At 45.3% G+C, this 19,507-nt stretch overlaps 1 protein-coding gene across 9 annotated transcripts in view; it reads right to left on the bottom strand.

Annotated features, from left to right (window-relative positions):
* Nucleotides 1-19,507, bottom strand: part of DENND1A (DENN domain containing 1A) — a 269,468-nt gene that overhangs the window by 117,063 nt on the left and 132,898 nt on the right. For 8 of the 9 annotated variants that reach the window (XM_081847502.1, XM_081847498.1, XM_081847500.1 and 5 more), the window contains exons 6-7: nt 3,084-3,153; nt 1,427-1,507 (exon numbers count right to left, since the gene is read on the bottom strand). In XM_081847502.1, coding sequence (XP_081703628.1) covers nt 1,427-1,507; nt 3,084-3,153 — 151 coding nt within the window. Of the gene's footprint in view, nt 1-1,426; nt 1,508-3,083; nt 3,154-19,507 lie in introns of those variants that run through there. The other variant, XM_081847503.1, reaches the window with a different exon arrangement.

Here is a 19,507-nt window from a genome sequence, read left to right on the forward strand (position 1 = left end):
TAGAAGCCTCACATCAAGCTTCTTGTGATTTGCAACGATACTGATGTTATTTTAATTTTGTACTGTGCTTTTATGAGGATTCTCAGAGTTTGTCCTATATCTGTTGTTTATCTGACATTTCAGCACCTTGCAAACAGCATATGGGCTGAATACTCTGAAGCTGAAGAGGCTTTGCTCGTGAGAGATGAAGAAACAGGTACAAACGCAGCCTTCACTCTCCAAACCTGTCACCATATTAATTTGGCTGGAAGGGGGGAGGAGGCCAGGAAAAGAGAGACAGCGAGAGAGCACTGGGAATGGAAATGGGTGGTGCAGAGCGTGGTGCAAAATAAGCATGGATTCGTAACAGGCTGGAAACAGGCAGGCAGAGCCTGAAATAAGCACAGCCTCTGAGCTCTGCTCTGACAGTCTTTCCCTGCTCCACTGCTCATGAAATGTCCAGGGCAAAGGGAGGTCAGGAGCAACGACCAAAACACACCTGCAAGGTGGCCTGTCCTCTGCATCAGAGAGATGTCCTGAGCAGGGATGTGACTGAGGTGCCCCACACACCCTCTGGGCACCTCAACAGCCTACGTGGCTAGTGCTTGCGGACTGAGCAAAGCAGTGCTTAGGGTGGGAACTGGGGTGGGCGGTGGGGGAGAAGGGAGTAAGGTTAGCTCTTTGCCAAGTGGCAGAGATTATTAACTTCCCAAGCTAATAATCAGTGCAGAGAGGCAGACACAGTCCACTCAAAGCTCCAGTAAAGACACGTAACAACTCACCTAAATTGTCCTCGTTCAGATGGACTTCGAAGTGATTCAGTGTTATACAATTTAATGGAGAAGAGGCCTCATAACAATGTCATCTTGTAGGTTGGTGTGCTGTTACCATTACTGCTCCGTGAAGATGGGTGGGCCATTTATTATTATTAATTATCTAGCTATTACCAGACCTGGAGTCCTTAACATGTGCACTGCGCTGCCCAGAGACTGAGATCATCCACCAAGGCCCCCTGCCCCAGTTTTATTCTGAAATTGAAGGGTTTTTTGCTGTATTTGTTCTGGGGGCTGTTTTCCCGAGTGGGTTTTGGTTGTTGTTTTTTTGTCATGAGTTTCATTGTTTTGGAGTGTAGGTGTTTTAGCTGGGTGTATATATATGAACTGCTTGCTCAATTATCCAAGAAGTGTACAAGTCCAATGAGATATAAAACATGCCTAAAATCCACAATCCAATTAAAAATAAGTACAAAGAACCAGCATTCAAAACCAAGATAAAATCAATAAAAGTGTAAAACAAATGTAACTAAATCATGTGTCTGGGCAGTCCTGCTGAAAAGAAAAAAATCAGCACGTGGAGCAGTATGGTAAAGGCGCCTGTCTAATGCCCCCAGGCAGGGAGCTCCAGAGCAGGAATGACTCCATGGAAATGTATTAGCTGTGATACTTACCACACTGAGATGAACAGATGAGCCAGGCTCAGGGATGGGTAGTTTATAGAGCATTTCTAGAAGTTCATACCACTGGCTGTCCTAGAACAAAAATAAATGCAGGGGGTGATTTCTAAAACAAGCGTTTTTGTTAACACAGATTGATTGATTGATTGATTGATTGATTGATTGATTGATTGATCTGCCACCCATCTGACTGGGCTGCCCCAGCTACTACGGGTGGCTTCCAACAAATTCAAACATTAAACCCAGTAAAACATCAAACGTTAAAAACCTCCTGATATAGGGCTGCCTTCAGATGTTTTCTAAAAGTGGTATAATTCTTTATTTCCTGGGCATCTGATGGGAGAGTGTTCCACAGGGAGAGCGCCACTGCTGCCAAGAAGGCCAACTGCCTGGTTCCCTGTAACTCACTTCTCGCAGTGAGGGAACCACCAGAAGGCTCTTGGATCTGGGCCTTCATGTCTGGACTGGACAACAGGTGGAGACATTCCTTCAGGTATACTGAGCCAAGGCTGTTTAGGGCCTTCAAGGTCAGCACCAACACTCTGAATTGTGCTCAGAAACGTCCTGGGAGCTAATGTAGGTCTTTCAGGACCAGTGTTATATGGTCTTGGCGGCTGCTCCCAGTCACCAGTCTAGCTGCTGCATTCTGGATTAGTTGTAGTTTCCAAGTCACCTTCAAAGGCAAGCGGGAGATAACCAGAGCATGTACCACTCTGGCGAGACAGTCCATGGGCAGAGAGGGTCTCAGCCTGCGTACCAGATGACAGTCAGCCTGTTTGTCTCTCTCATATATACACAAACTGAGAAACAGAATCAGGGCAAACTCAAGGAGATAAGGACAGGCTTGGCATCCTAACTTTTGAAATCCGCAATGTCAGGTGGTAAATTCAGCTTCCACCTCAACTGCATGTCCTTCAACTGTAATTTTTCTTTGGTGCAAAGACAATGTTTCTTTCATGTAGGAGGAAAGTTTATTTTGCATTTGGGGAAATAATAAAACCTACTTCCTCTAGCAGAGACTGTGAGAAAGGTTGCTGAAATATGTCTCAACCCCCTGGCTGGAATTTTTGCAATTTACAGTCCCACCCACTTATTATAATGGCAGTTATTTTACTAAAAATTTTTTAGTGTGCTTTGCAGTATTAGAAGCTGAGATACAGGCACACAGTGGAGCATGGGGCTGGGGCCACTAAGGGCTTCCAAATGCAAGGGATCTGTTTGAAGAATGGATTTACACTGCAGATTTGGGGTGGGGATCAATTTCAATGCAAAATAAGGTATGTAATTCCAGAAGCCCCATATGCTGCCTACTACAAATAGGTTTTACACGTTGTGCCAAATTCTAAGAAACCTACAAGAGCATTCTCAGGACAATTCAGATATGAAGCTCCTATGAGAAATCCCCACGTTTGTATATTAGTTGGAAAAGCATAAAGAGAGGTTGATGAACTGGGCAAAATTTTAGTCTTCTTTGCTGGGGAAGCAGGAAGTGTGATTTTGTTACTACCTATAGTTTTCAAGATATGGCCATTTCCTGTGTGAGTGAGCCCAAGATATAAAACATCACATTTGAACAGAGCCTCAGGTTTGGCCTTAAACAATGTTTTAAAGGTTCTCTCACCCAGCCAGTCACACAATTCTCCACAGTTACCTGGCCCTTCGCTGTATAGTCTGCCAAGATGTTGAGCAGTTTATAGAAGACTTCAAACCACGGAAGATAACTAAAAAGAAAGGAGAAAAAGAAAAGCACAGGATTAAGTTTTTCAAAACATTTTAAGAAAAACTTGTTTCACTTTGCAGAGTGACCTCAACAAATATAAAACTGCTATAGCGCTTGTGCAACACAGAGGATCCTTTGCCAGGGCTCTGGCACCGTCACTGGTCTCTCTGTTCCCTGGAAGGTTTGCTGGTGTAAGATCAACTGTGGCAGGGAGAGATGAATAAACCCAGTTCTTCCCACCAGTAATGCATCTTCCAGGGAAATGCCAACCCCACAAAAACAAGGGCTGCCACTGCTGTGTGCTGCAAGATCACTTTAATGGAGTTTTGTGGTTTTGAGGTCAGCTGGATTATTTTAAAAACTCTTCCAAGAATTCTGCTAAAACCATAATGGTGGACAAGGAAACTACAAGAATGCCTTTGCCTCTCGCTGCCAGGGGAAACAGGGAACTGAACCGCACCGCAAGTGATGAGGACCACAGCTCCTCCGCAGCGCAGCTGCCTTGGCAGAGGAGTCAGTGCTCTGACCGTCAGGCCACAGTAATAAATGAAGTGAGATGCAGAAGACGTGACAGATAACGGGAATAGCACACTAATGCTAACATCTGCCAGCAGCTTGCAAAGGCTACCGTAAAGCTTAAGTACCTTATCAACCCTGCACTGATAAAGAACTTAAACTTTTCACATTCTACGACAGAATTATCACATCTGTTGATACATTCTGAGCAACTCCAGGAGCTGTTGCTCACTGGCAGCTTGAGAGACAATTACTACTTTGGAACAGAAATTCTGAGTTTGGCATCAGAATGTAAACATTCCAGGGGGATTAAGAGGGGGTGATAAAGTTCCACTTCCTATTTCTTAGTCTCATAAACCTCAATGGAGTTAAGAGCCACCACAAGAGCAGGAGAAAGAGAGAGGGCCTCCTTGGAGCAGCAGCCTCGCTCACAGATTAAGAAGAAATCTGGTAAACACACCCAAGCAGGAAAGAGAGGGAGGCAGACTGGAGTGCTTGGCGAAAGAGCTGCTTTGCTTCTCATCTTTTTGAGCAGCCCCAGGGAAGACTTAACTGAATTATTCTAGAGACAGGCTTGGGTCCTTGTCCATAGATGTTGCTTCGAAGTCTGCACTTATTCACTGAAAATTATACACTGCTTTTCAATCTTTTTTTTTGGGGGGGTGGATTTAAAGAAACATACAACCGATCAAATCATACTATACACACAATATTGCAACAACAAACAATTCCTCCAAATGGAAGGGTGAGAATATAAATTTAATAAATGCTTTAATAATGAACAGCAAAATCCTTCAAACAATTAAGATTACAGGGCTGAATTTTACAAGTCAAATCTTGGGTTTTTAAAGAAAGATTTCTTTTTTCCTTACTTGTTGCCTGCACGTGCGCACGCACACAGAGAGAGAGAGAGAGAGAGAGAACACACACCTCTTCTCTAAAATGGGATGGCCAAATTTAATGAGCAGTTATGCTTTTCAAGGCAAAGCCTTCAAGCAGAACGAAGATTCAGGGCTGAGAACTACTTTTAGCATCAGCACTTGTGCGAAGTCCACTTTCCTCCACGCCGCAGAGCCAGAACTAAGCTGCCCAAGTGTTGGCAACTCTTTGAAACTAAGGCAAGTACAGTCAAATCTCAGTTCCCAAACACTTCCATTTTGGAATGTTTCGGCTCCTGAGTGCCAAAAACCCGGAAGTGATCCGGTTTCCGAATGTTTTTTGGAAGCTGGTTGCCCGACATGGCCTTTGTGGGAATGTAGGAAGCTACGGCGGCCAATCAGAAGCCACGCCTTGGCTGTCAAACATTTCGGATGCCGAACGGGCTTCCGGAATGGATTACGTTCGACAACTGAGGCTTGACTGTATAATCTTTAGCAGCCTGAGGACAGTGCTGTGTGTCTTGCAGCACAAACAATACAATGAAAAGGAGGAGTTTAGAGGGAGAATTTCCAGCAGAGAATGAAAGGAACTGGCCTGGGAGGGAGGGAGGGAGGGAGGGAGGGGCTTGGCTGACTCCAGCCAGAAAAGCTGAGGCTGCTGAACAGACTCTTCGGCTGGGGTCTTGTTGTTGGGTCTGAAGGGTTGTTGCTGTTGGTTTCTTGTCAGTTTTAGATTTTGTTGTGCTTTGTGTGGAAACTGTTCAGCCTAGTTGTGTACTTTTAATGTTTTATTTATATCTATTTCTGCTATGCTGTTGTTGTTTAGTCGTTTAGTCGTGTCCGCCTCTTCGTGACCCCATGGACCAGAGCACGCCAGGCCCTCCTGTCTTCCACTGCCTCCCGCAGTTTGGTCAAACTCATGTTCACAGCTTCGAGAACACTGTCCCACCATCTCGTCCTCTGTCGTCCCCTTCTCCTTGTGCCCTCCATCTTTCCCAACATCAGGGTCTTTTCCAGGGAGTCTTCTCTTCTCATGAGGTGGCCAAAGTCTTGGAGCCTCAGCTTCAGGATGCTGTAGTTATGATTTTTTTTTTTTCATTTTGTAAGTTGCTTTGAGCCTGGTTTCAATTGTGGAATGGCGTCATACAAAAGAAATTATGTATGTATGTATGTATGTATGTATGTATGTACGCATGCATGTAGTTTTTATTATGGGCACTTATAAGCACAGAAGTGAAGAAACAGTGTGCATAAAACAAGTGTTGACAGAACTCAGTACTTTGAGATGCTGCCCCTTCCCCTGGTCCAGGGAGCTTGGAGCTCTAAGGGAGATGTTGCTTTAGCAATGGAGCAGCTTAGACCTTGGGATTTTATACAGGAGGAGGAGGAGGCTCCGCCCCTCCCTGGGTCTCAATCAGGTCCACAATCGGGACAAGTGTTTCTATGCCCTTTGGAACAGTCTCCCCTTCAGCTAGTCAGGCCCTTCAGTAGCAACTCTGCTCCTCCTGCCAGGGTCACCATCTCCTCTGCTCCTATGGCGCTATGGAAAGCAGGGAAGGGGGGATGTTTTGAGAGCCAGTGTGGTGACCTCCAGTCCTGGATAAGGGATGCCAAGATCCACTGACATCAGAATCACCAACAGTGTGGAGATCTGCTAATGATTCCTGCTCCCCAACCTCAAGGAGATTCCATGTATACCTTTGTTCAGTTCAGTTCGTAAGTTTACTGTTTTAGCCAAAGGCCATGACAAACCTATAGCAAACGTACTACTAAAACAGTACAGAGCATACAGCCATAATATGTGCTACCATCCATGATGAAAGAGAGAGAGGTGACCAGAGGAACCAACAAACTCAAATCCAGCAGGACTTAATACTGGCAACCCTAAGCAGGGGGATCCACTGAATGTGCAAAAAAGCAAAGGGCTACTGGGAAATGATATAAAATGATTTTTTTTAAATATATATATATATAATAAGATAATGTTTATCAAAAAACCAGAAGCCTTTTTTCTTGGAATAATAGGTGATGAATTACCAAGTAAATTAAGGAGATTGATTATGTATGCTACTACAACCGCTAGAATATTATTTGCCCAGAAATGGAAAGAAGGAGAGGTCCCAATGAAAGAAGAATGGATAACGAAAATGATAAGACTATGCTGAAATGGCTAAACTTACCGTGAAGATCAGGCATCAAGACAAGAAGAAATTCAATCAAGAAAGGGAAAAATATATAGACTGTTTTAAGGAACACTGTAAGCATGCTAAAACATTAGCAGGATTGATGTAACATTTATGAAGTAATTTTTTAACTAGGTTTAAAAATATTTGGAAATTAAATGGAAAAAGTAATTATATGCAAGGAAAAAGAAATGATTTTTTGGGGGGAAACGGGGGGGGGAGTCAAACAAATGAATATGGTGTTATTTTGAATGGGAAATTGTTGTTATATTGTAAAAAAATTAAAATAAAGTATTTTAAAAAATGATTTCTGGTTGCAGCTAATATTAATAATAATAATATATTATTTATAACCTGCCCATCTGGCTGGGTTTCCCAGGGAATCTGTGTGCTTGGTGTTTTATAGTCTGAAAAGTTGCATCAGGGCAGCGCAGCCCTTTCGGGCACCCGGGCTACCTGGGGAATAGAACAGGATCTTGCAAAGACGAGGGACATTCCACTTTCAGAAAAACGGGGACGTTGCAATTTCAAACAGGCAGTTTATTAACAAAACAGCCAACAGAAATACTGGCAAGCACAGAAGGACGAAAGCCAGAATATTTGATAAAAGGTTTAGATGCGCAGCCTATGGTTTTCTCTAAGGTATAGGTATCAAACGTACCAGAGTACGTCTTTGGGGAGCTGGGCTCAGTTTGCTAAGCAACTGTGTACCACCAGCTCCCTTTCCTCTAAATAGGCTCTTGCAAGCGCCAGAGAGTTCCCAGGGGCCTGTCTTGCCCTTTCATCGGGGGGGGGGGGGGAGAACGCAGCAGACGTTCTGCCTTGAGCAGTTATCTGGAGACAAGGGCCAATTTCAATGCACCAGGAAGCCTCGCCGGGGGGGGGGGCGGTGTCTTTCTGCCAGCTTCTTCGTGCCCAGTCAGAAATCAGGGTAAAAAACCAACCTCCAAATTGACTCAAATTATAATAGCACAATATAGATTCCCCTCAATTAATGTGGCAAGGATAACCAATCCCATGCCATCGTGTGCACAAGTGACAGGCTGTTTCAGAAATATTTTTGCAAGAGACAAAACACTAATGTATCCCACTCTGCCACTCATAAGCTATTCAATTTTATCCTGTGATTTAGTTTTGCTTAATCTGCGAGGATTTCATCTAGAAGCATTTGAATCCAAGCCTATGCTTGATTCTCTTGACCAGACTAACTTCCAGAAACAATTTAAAAGCATTTCTCGCTTTCTGCCTACCCAAGCAAAGCTCATTTTGCCCCACAGAAGCAGAGCAAAAGTGTAGACAGTGTTAGTGGCTGCAGAATCCCAACTTTCACATAACTTGGACTGCACTCTTTTAAAACAGGTTTCAAGCCCCTGTGGCTGCAGATATATGTCTGAAAGAATATGGGCAATGCCTGCTGAACTTTCAGAAGCCAGAAAGCACAGAAGAAGATTCCAAGTGATACAGTGGTGCCTCACAAGACGAAATTAATCCGTTCCGCGAGTCTCTTCGTCTTGCAGTTTTTTCGTCTTGCAAAGCACGGCTATTAGCGGCTTAGCGGATTAGCGCTATTAGCGGTTTAGCGGCTATTAGCGGCTTAGCGGCTATTAGCGGCTTAGAAAAAGGGGGGGAAAGGGAAAAAACTCGCAAGAACTCGCAAGACGTTTCGTCTTGCGAAGCAAGCCCATAGAGAAATTCGTCTTGCGAAGCACCTCAAAAGACGGAAAACTCTTTCGTCTAGCGAGTTTTTTGTCTTGCGAGGCATTCGTCTTGCGGGGCACCACTGTACTAGGAGGGAGATACATAGCTGTTTATGAGGAAAGGCAAGATGCAGAAAATTGTGCAGAAAAGTAAAAATGTAAAGCAAGACATGCCAAGCAAGTGTGTGTGTGTGTGTGTGTGTGTGTGTGTGTGTGCGTGCAAACACACGCATGTGGAAAGATGCTCAATTTGCATAGGTTTGTGCAGGTCACAGAATCTAGCTCTTCTGGATGCAGAGTTTGGAGAGCTTAAGTGTTGGATAGAACCATTTCAGTGCAAAGGGTTGAACAGCCCCGGGTTTAGGGCACAGAGATCAACAGACTTGACAGATGACACAGAGAGAATGCAGAGGGAACGTCCCCAGCCTGACCACTTGGAATACTTGACTAGGGAAGGAAGAGACTTTCTCTCCACTTTCAGCAAGGTCTACATACTGTGTAATCTCAGTGCAGCAGCATTTTCGGGTGTGCCTAACTAGCCTTGCCTGCCAGGGCAAGTAAGATGCATAGGGGACACCCACTTGCCCCCTGCTGCAATGGAAGCCAAAGTGCCTCACCCAACAACTACTGTTAATACGTTTATTTAAAACACACACAAAAACATCTGGCAATCTGTAATTGAATGAGGAATTTGGTTAGGGTTTTTTGCTATTTTGTTTTTGTTTTTAATCTTCAGGCTAAAATGCTTTCAGGATTGATGAGCAGCTGATCTTACAGAGGAATTCCATGTGAAACATTCAAGAACCGCTACACAGTGAGGATATGATAAAATGCTTGTTGCATGCCTCAGTGCAACATGAATAATGCCTCTCACCACAAGCTGCACACCAGGGTCCCTCGCTGGTGGATCCCCAAGCCATGAGACAGAGCTACATGTCTGCCTCTATTTTGGCTTGGTGACCCTGACGGAATTGACCATGTTAAACCACCACTGCCGGCTGCCAGGTTTCCTTTCCTTGCTCCCATTCACACACTGCCTAACAAACTTTAAAGTCCAGCTGACCAGGGGACCAGCGGGGGGGGGGGGGGGGGAGAGAGAGAGAGAGAAAATTTATCTTGGGAAAAGCAGCTTGTCAGACTTACTTTGCACTTCCCCCTTTCAGAACACAGAGGCTGGATTTATAACCACAACACCCTGCACCGCATGGAACTGCAATACAAAAAACCCCCCAAAACCCCCACTAGTAGCACGATCAGGGATTTATGGCGCATGGCTTGCTCATATTTAATTTGTAACCAAACACTTCCTCTTCCTCTTAGCTACCTCAGAACTTTTGATTAACTCTTGTTTTCGAAGGTCAGAGGTTAAACAAAGGAAGGGAAGCACTCTATGCTGAAATTGCCCAGAGCTCTGTCACAAAATGGGGGCTGGAAGAACAATCCTGTTCAAGAAATGCTAAAGTAAGTGATACACTAGAGATTGTTCCAGACAGTTGAAGTTCAAAGACTCCAGTGGTCATAAATCAGAGCGCTACTAGAGGCCAAGAAACCTACCTACCGAGAGGTGCTCTTGCTTCTCCCACAGTGCAGTTAGTTCTTTTTGGCTAAGATACAACAGTATTGTCCAGAAATCGCAAGAAACCAACACAATCACAGCCAACTTCCACCTGTCCATCAGTAAGCTCGTTTTTGGGCTTCTCTCTCAAGCAAGCAAGCCAGGCACGTGGCTGGAGCCAGGCCTGTCTGAAGGAAGTGTGCTTGTTTGTCTTTAAAAAGAGTGGGCACCAAAAACCCCTGCATTTTTTTATGACCTGCCTTCTCTCCGTTGCGTGAGTCTGACTCCTTCATTCAGCAAGGCAGGTATCGCTACCAAGTTTTACAACTTCCAGGAGAGTAGCCATGTTTGTTAGGCTGCACTGGTGTGTGCTTGCTTTGTTTTTCTTCCTTCAAGAGACTAAGAATCCTGTGGCACCTTATGAGCTAGCAAACTACTGGGGGCATGAGCTACCGTGGGCAGAAGGAGGCTCTGTCAGATGCATGAAACAGACAGCGCATCTGGTGAAGTACAGTTTCACCAATAAAAATTCCACCACCATGATAATTTTTCCAGTCTCAGCTGCCAGAGGGCTCGCTGTTGTTCCACCTTCTTCTAAGTAGGCTGCGCAGAAAAACAAAGCATTGTGGGCCGGATTGCATGGCCGTTCATATGGTGAAGCTGAAACTAAGCCACCCTCAGTCAGCTTGCTTGCTGCTGCTGCTGCTCCCCAGATGAAAATGCTGTACTGTGGCCAATGGAGCTTCCTGCTCCCCCCACCCAGCTTCCCTCTGCGCTGGCCATGCTTACCACATGGGGAGAAAGGATCCCCACTTCATCAAGGCCCCACATTTCCCCCCTGCCTACCAACCAGGAGGGAATGTCTAAAAAGGGGTGCAGGTAAAGAAGCCCTTGGAACAGTTTAGAGCGCAGAAGCAAAACAGTGTTTCATCTCTAGCCAACTTGGAAGAGTGAGAAGGAGGCAGCCCACTGGCAGCAGAGCTGCACATCAGGATGGCTAAACCACAACCGTGAGAAGCAAGCACAGCGAAACCTTTCCCCCTGATCTGAAAACCTCTTAGCTCACCGAGGTGAAGAGGAGATGTTACAGGTTAGAGGAGGATAGGAAAAATAAGTTCCGGCACCCACAGCATCCCACACAAACCGCTGCTTTGCACTAAACAAAATCATGTTCACAGATCATCTTGTTCACAGATCAACGAATTGGTTAATCAGCTTGGGGAAGGGCCTTCGCTCTGTGGAAAAGCCCCTGCTTTGCATGTGGGAAGCCCAAGCTCTGCCTGAAGCCCCAAAGGGCCGCTGCCGATCCGTGTGGACAACATTGAGCTGCTCAGCCCAGTAGCCTGGCTGGGAATAAGGAAGCACCCTGGGTACCACACCACAAGCAGAAAAGGCAGCACCATCTTAACAGAAGCCCACCTAAAGAGGGCTAAAAGAAACAAAAAAACCATAGTATTGCTGTATCTAGAGACGCAGGCAGTTCTCATGACAAACCCTGTATCTTACAAAGATACGCAAGGGACAAAGGAAGGAGCAGACGTTCATGGGTGCAGATCAGTGCAGGGGGAAATGCAGCCGGAGGAGACCCATTCAGTGCCTCAGAGCAGCAAAGCTGGCCAAGGCCAGAAGCATCTGGTGTAAGTAACCAGCCAGCAATTTTTTAAGTGTTGGGAAATGTGTATTTCGCTACTGCAAAGGGTGTAAACTTAACAATTACCTTTAGAATTATTCCAGCCACATACAATGGCCCTGGGGGGTTAATAGAAATGTCCTTTATAATTATCCTTGCGGACTTTATCAGGGAAGCTCTGGGGGGATGGGACTCCGTTTCAAAGAGTGAACTGAAAGCAAAAACCAAACCAAAACACGTGGATCATAAATGTGTCAGCAGCATTTTAAGCTGTTCCTCCATGAATGACTCTTTCAAGCTCAGAACGGCAAATAATTCCATATGCTTTGCTAGCGGAAGGTATGTGATCCATTGTTCTTCGTTAACTAATTGGACCAGACTTAATCCACCAAGATTTAGTACAAACTAATAATAATAATTTTAAAAAGATAGCCAAAGTAATAAGAATCTAAAAAATCTGTCATTAGGAAAACATACTGGAGCTAACACTTTATCTGTTACAAATGTCTGAGCTTAACTTTTATTGGAATAAAGTGCAATGGCTCGCACCAGCCACAAATTAAAAAGCTTTAAGTGCTTGCAAAGCAAACAAGGAACGTTGTAAGCCCCACAGATCAGTTGCTGAGCTCAGAGCACACAGAGACGGGAGGCCACTGGGTCAGAAAACTCCAGGGGACAACCCCCCCCCCCTTGGTTCAATGGACTATACACCAAGTGGTTAAGTCCAGCACTACCAGACACATTTTCCCTGGCTAAAATAGAGTGTGGGGCTGGCACGGCACATGGTCAGAGGGCAAGCTGCCCACTTGCATTTACACCCTGGAATTACCTCCGCTTGCACAAGTCATCTTTTGGAGGATTTTACCCCTTTGACTTCTGTGGTCACGTGCTATCCACCACACACTCAATGTCACCAGGCACAAGACCTAAACTGAATCCCAAGGTGACTCTTTGCGTATCATCAGCAATAAGGGAAGACAGCCGCCAGCTCCCTGACGTATCTGATGGACCACTGCTGGAGACGCAGCGCTGGCCCGCATGGGCCTCTGGTCTGATCCAGCAACAGACCATTATACCCAGAGTTTAATCTGAGTTAGAGTTCATGGGGGAAGGGAGAAACTTCAATGAGAAATGAGACAGCTGCTTTGGGTTTCGAGGAGGGGGGAGAGGAAAATGTATCTCTTTTTCCCCTTCCTTCTCATCAAAGATAAGGGAGAAATCGGCTCACATTTAAATTTCTTTCTGCATCGAAGCGGAGAGGGAAACTTGAAGGCATTTGCTTCTGACACAGTTTGGCAGGGCTTCCTGCTGAAGGAGCCCCATTGCTTTAAAGGACTTGGGGTCACCCTAACACCACAAACACACATCTTGCCATACATTATGCATGAAGTTTGTTGTGTTTATGCATTTCTCAGGCATCTAAAAGTCTGCTCATGGAGACGGGGTAGACAAGAACGCCCGGACACATGGGTTGCACAGCATTCCAAGGGAGCACAACAGGGGGATCTGGAGGAGCGGCTAGAGGAGGCAGGAACTTCCCAAGACGTAGCCACCATTCTGAACCCTCAGGATACGAAGGGGAAACAGAGGTGTATGGAATACCAGCCCCTGTAACGGGTAAGCATTCACCATGATTGGTATAAATGTGAGAAGCCTGGCTTTATTTGCCTGGTCTACACTGCAGGTTCCAGCTTCTTGCATCTCTGCCTTCTCCAGGCCTTGACACAAGCTCTCCAGGGCCTTGACGACACACCGCCTCTTAGCAATTGTTGAAGAATGGGTGGCTGTTATGCTGCTGCCCCATAATACGTAAAGCTCAGTAGCAGAAGACCTGCTGGGGGAAGCCTTGGACAGCTGCTGCAAGTCAGAGTAGCCAATGTTGGACTGGGTGGGACATTGGCCTGATTCAGAAGGAGAGGTTTTCATATTTCATGTAGGCAAGCGACATGTATCACAAGACGAATGGTGCATGACAGCACATCCTTAGAAGGAACATAACTATTTCAGTGTGCTGGTTTTTTAATGAACACATCACAACAGAGGATGAGGAAAAAACACTGAAGCACCGTTATACAGTTCAATGAGAACAACATTTAAATATTAGCTGATTTCTGCCAATCTTTGAAGGAGGGAGGTGGGAAACAAAAAGAGAGAGAACATTGCTCCCCCACACACCCCAAAGCCGAAGCAGCTGTTTCTTCTCACATCGAGACATTCCTAATGAGTCGAGGTTTGTATAATAAATATCCTTCCCTTTGAAATGTGAAGATTCCACCATTAACATCCCTTTGATTTTTTTCTTTTTAAAGAGCTCATTAGAATGGCAGAGAGGTAGGCATGGGATCTTCTTAATCACAGAGGCTATCTCCCAGTACCAAGCGCTCCCAAGGTCAGGTGCAACGAAGAGCGCGGTGCGAAGTATCTGCTGGGTGGGAGGCAGCAGTTGCCTCAAAGGGGGCTGGGGGTGGAAAAGATAAACCACCCTGATCACCTGGGGAATCACAGGCCCAGGACTCAACACCCGGTGAGCTGTGGCCAATCTCGGAGAATCCATTTTGCAAGATTTAGAAAACCAAACCTGCTCGTTTATTATCAAAAGCAGGAGAGCGGTTTGGGAGAATCACCGAGACAATGATCTTGGAAATTGTATTAAATTAATTCAATTTGGTTTGATTTGTAATCAATGTACCAGACGCCATGCACAGGACAGAAAATGATGTGCGTCATGGGGGGGGGGAGGCAGGTAAAAAGATTAAAAGAGGCAAAGCTAGTATTTTGATGCAATTTATTGACTGTGAATTTTGCACTTTTCCAGGCTAGTACAAAATTATGTGGCATTTCCATCGAGGGATACTGAAATACAGTGGAGACAAAACGAATCCCCAGTTTGGTGGACATGTTGTCAAATGCCTGTCCACCTATTTACCCCCCCCCCCACCAAATAATTATCCTGCTTCATCTGTCATTTTTTAAAATTTGCTGGTTCGTTTTCACTGCCATCTTTTGCTCTGTTTCTCTCATATTGTCTCAGTGGCATCATTAGCTTAAGCTATGCCCCTGGAAAACCATTTGCAGTCAGAGTAGACAATTACTGGGTTTGATGGACAAATCATTTGATCCAATATGAGTAGCTGGATAAGGTGGTGGTATCCTCCTAGTCCCCACATAGCCTCTCCGATCTCACAGGAAAGAGAAAACAACGGTACCAAGCAGCATTTAAGTGTGCAAACATTCAAACCTTTTTGTGAATTCCTAAAACCCAACAAAACCAGTAGGTTTAGAAGAGGTTTAAACAACTAAACAACAACTAAACAAACCTAACTGTACAACTCTAGAGGCAGCGAAGAATGCCCAAAAATGCTGTTTCAGGTGGCACCTTTAGCTCTTCCCACATTCTCATTTACAAATATGAACTTGAGGGAAGGGGAGACAGAAAAGATAACTTCCATTATATTTCTTCGCACTTGCTAGAAATTACTTGGCCAGCCACTTCCAGAAAGCATGTTCCCTTTTCCTTCCCAGTCCTCCTGCCTACCACAAATGAGTTGCACACACCTCTCACAACTTAACCCATTGTTAACGCCTCCCTCCCATCCTTATAGGCTCTCGGTCTATCCTTGCACTTGCAAGTTTAAGTCATACACACACACATCACCATAGCAACAACAGTGCATGTTGATGAGACTCCGGTTCACCTACTACAGAACAAACCAACAAGATTTCTTGAGACATAGCCCTTATTGTTCAATTTCTACGATGCAGGGAATTCAACCTCAGTCACTACAATCAGAACCAGATTCGTTAAAGGGAAAGGGGGGTGGCCCTATGCACAGCCCGTCTGTCGTCCTTTGAAGAAAGACGCCCCCTGAAGCCTTTACCTCCTGGCTTTCATGGCCTCCGCCAATTCTCTTCACCAAGGCCCTTTTGAGGAATGCCCAGTTGATCTTTCCATGCAGCTGAGTTTGTTTAGTTGCAGGGCCCCGAGAGATTTCCCTTAAACTTCTATAGTCAGGGCATGCAGCCCCAGAGGCTGCATCAAAGACAAAGATATGACCCCAGATTTTAAAAGAACGTGGCCCAGAACAAGTACTTGTGTATCTTATTTTATGTGTTCCACTTGCATTTCTTTGCACACATGCCCTATACATATTATGCATTCCAGTGACAACATGAGCAAGCCAAGACTAATGTTTATAGCACACAAAGGCAACATTAACAGAATGGAAGTTCCTTTGCAAAACAGAACCATTTGAACAAATCACTCTCTGACCAGGTCCAGCGGCTCTTACAGACACAAATGGCTGTAGGTTAACTCAGCTGTCGGGAAAGACTTCTTCACCTGCTTCCTCACCTGGCCTTGAGAACCATCCCCTCACCTGTGAACCCACTGGTGCTTTTCAAACACATTTCCTTATGATACCACATATACTATATGGTATCATAAATGCCTAATCCACCTGGACCTTTGTGCTAGACTTTTGCTAGAGAAATATAGATTGCTGCTGCTGCTGCTGCTGTCACAGGCTCAGTGAAAACTGACCTTCCCATTCCACTGTACATTCGCAGGCAGTGAAATGGGAGCAGGGAGTTTTTCATCGGGGCATAATGTTTGGAATATTCAGTGAGCTACAAGAGCAGGTGATGGGAGGCAGGTTTGCCTCCAGGTCCCTCTCCTGACTTTTTTTCCTTGAAAGAGAGAAAGTATCTTTCCACCAAGCCAGACCATTGCCCTTCCTAGCTCAGTACAGCTATCTCAGGGGTAACCAGCACTGCACCTTCTAGGTTTTGTTGGACTACAACTCCCATCAGCTCCAGCCAGCTTGGGAATTATGGGAACAGTAATTCAACAGCATCTGAAGGCCACCATGCTGACCGACTCCAGGGTCAGCATTACTGAGATAGATGGACCAGCGGTTTGGCTTGGTGGCATACGGCTGCTTTCTATACCACTGAGATAGTGGTTCTCGAGCTTTTTTCTCTGGGCCACACTTTCAAAATAAAAATTTGATCGCACCACACCAAACTTTTTATTGATAATACATTGGAAAACAAAAATAAGCAATGATTCATAACTACTTTATAATACGATGATGGGACATCCAGAAAGTATAAAAGTGTAGCTACATAAATACATGAATCACTCCCAAAATATAATTATAGACGAGCCTCTTACATCTGTACCTTAGGTATATATACAAACTCAGTGAGAGCTGTAAGCTTGCTTTTGTTGAGTAATCTCACTCATATTAGGTCTGATTTTAGACAAACTCTCCTCTCTTCATCAACACAAAGAAGCCTTTCTCTTTTCTGATATTTCACATTTGTCAGAGTTGAAAATCCCTGTTCACAACAATGTGTGGTTGAGCTCTGTAGAAGAATAGCCAAGGCTCTTGAAAAGAGGGATGGATACTGTTTCTGGTTGTATATCTACAGTGGTACCTCCGGTTACAGACGCTTCCGGTTACATACGCTTCAGGTTACAGACTCCACTAACCCAGAAATAGTGCTTCAGGTTAAGAACTTTGCTTCAGGGTGAGAACAGAAATCGCATGGTGTGGTGGGAGGCTCCATTAGCTAAAGTAGCGCTTCAGGTTAAGAACAGTTTCAGGTTAAGAACGGACCTCCGGAATGAATTAAGTTCTTAACCCAAGGTACCACTGTATATCTATATGACTGGACTTAACCCTTGAAGGGTCATTTACCTTACCTTTTACTATATTGAAACTATGCTATACTACACTGAGGTGTTTAAATGTTATTCTTGCCATCCTCTCCTGCTGCACCCTTTGAGAATCACTGTCATAAGAGAAGCTCTAGATCAGTGGCTCCCAACCTTTTTTTGGCCATGCCCCACCTAAGAATCTCTAAAATCCTGATGCCCCCCCCCCCGCCCAGTGACATATAATTCTTGTGGTTCTAAAAGTGAACTCCTATTCACGTGGAGGAAGCCTAAAAGGCCTTCAACTGTTAATAACTCCTTCTCGAATTGTCCCCCTTAAAAATCAAATTGCTCCCTGGGAACCATGGCTCTAGATCAGTGTTTCCCAACCTTGTGCCTCCAGCTGTTTTTGAACTACAACTCCCATCATCCCTAGCTAGCAAGACCAGTGGCAAGGGATGATGGGAATTGTAGTCCAAAAACAGCTGGAGGCACAAGGTTGGGAAACACTGCTCTAGATCAACCCTTGGGAGCAGGAGTTGGAGAGCACAACTTTGGTTCTCCTGGTCTAACCTGTAGCTCATCAGATGTTGAACTATAACTCCCATCATTCCCGGCCACTGGTCATGAAAGGTGGGGCTGATGACAAGTGGAATTCAATAACATCTGGAGGGCCACAGATTAGCAATCTAGGCACTAACTAGCACAGACTCTCCCTGTGCTGCCTGGAGATATCAGAAATTGGACCAGGACCTTGTTCATGTACAGCCATGGTTCTCCTGGAGAAGGGCGGCGGAGATGCAACTCTTCTCCTGAAGGACTACAAGTCGTTCTCCATTAAGAACATCAGGCTCAACCTTAATTACAAATCTCTTAACCGGAAATGCGGTACCAACCACCACTATGTGCATCACAGCAGAGCAGAGGAGAAAACTCACTGAACAGGGTGATTAAAAGTGGGGGAAGAGACTCAGCAGGCCTGACGTGGCCCATTCAACCCTTTCAAGAAAGACCACCTGCCACAAAAGAGGTTTGAGAGGAGTCCTCTCTGCTACTGGAGGGACAACAGCAGAGAAAGGTACACAATGGAGCAGCAGGATTATTCCACTCAGTTGGAGCAGAACCCAAAGAACAGCATGAAGGAAGAGCAGCAGCAGCAGGACGGAGGGCACTTCTTAGCCAGCCGTAATCTAACTGAGAGGACAAAAAATAAAAACCTTGTCCAACAAAGCAAACCTCAACTCTGAAAACAGAACCATGTGCAGATGACTTGAATATCCATCTGAATATGTATAATCAGCTGGGGTGCAGGGAGACAGAGACAGAGAGAGAACAAGCCCTTGCATAGAACCATGAGTACATGCGGGAAAGCATTTGAATATCTTCACAACTGTCCTGTTTTCCAGGCCAAGGAAAAGGTAATGCACAAAAGAGCATACACTTTTCAGCAGCCATACACGTTGAGCTGCTCCTTTCTGGTGTGGCTGGAGAAGGGCTTATAGCTTGATGGCAGAGGTGGCAGGACCAGGTTCAATCCCCGGCATCCCTCGTTAAAAATGATATTGGAGAGCTAGTCTAGGAAACGCCTGGCTGAACCACCAGCAGCACTCACAGTAAAGACAGCACTGGTCTAGTTGGACTGCTGACCTGACCTCATATGAAACAGCTCAGAATAAGGTACTGGACAGCTCTTAATTCAGAATGCCCTGCCCCCTCCTATTCCTCTCCCCACTCCTTACCCAGTCTCCTTCAATCCTCCTTCACAGAGACCAATTACCCAGGCTTATAATTCAGAATCTATCAAAAGCCTTTCTTTCCTGGGTTTAAAGAACAGGTGAATGTTGGTGTTCCTTTCCCCTCTCTGTTTCAAAGAAAAGCTCAAGGTCCTAATTTGGCACACCAACAGTCTTGATCACTACCTGTCATCTGACTCTCTAGTGCGGTTCTATTCAGATGAAGGAAGGACATCGGAAGGGAGCAGGGAGAGATGCCATCCTGAACACTGAAGCTGCTCTTGAAGGCCCTGCTGGAGACTGGCCTCAATGGCGGCAGTGGAGGTGGGCAAAGGCCATCTCAGAAGGGACTTCCACAGTGGCCTGGTGTTTCTTGAAAGCCTACAGCAAGCAACCTCTACAACCCCACAGATCCCTCATGATTGCAAGAGACGTTTGAAGTTCAGCCTGTTCCTCTCCATGCTGTGACTCGGCAGGGAAGGACGTCCCTTTCTGTGTACATTG

Source organism: Podarcis erhardii (genome assembly GCF_964252035.2).
Source record: "Podarcis erhardii genome assembly, chromosome: Z".
In the NCBI taxonomy this organism is placed as follows: Eukaryota; Metazoa; Chordata; class Lepidosauria; order Squamata; family Lacertidae; genus Podarcis; species Podarcis erhardii.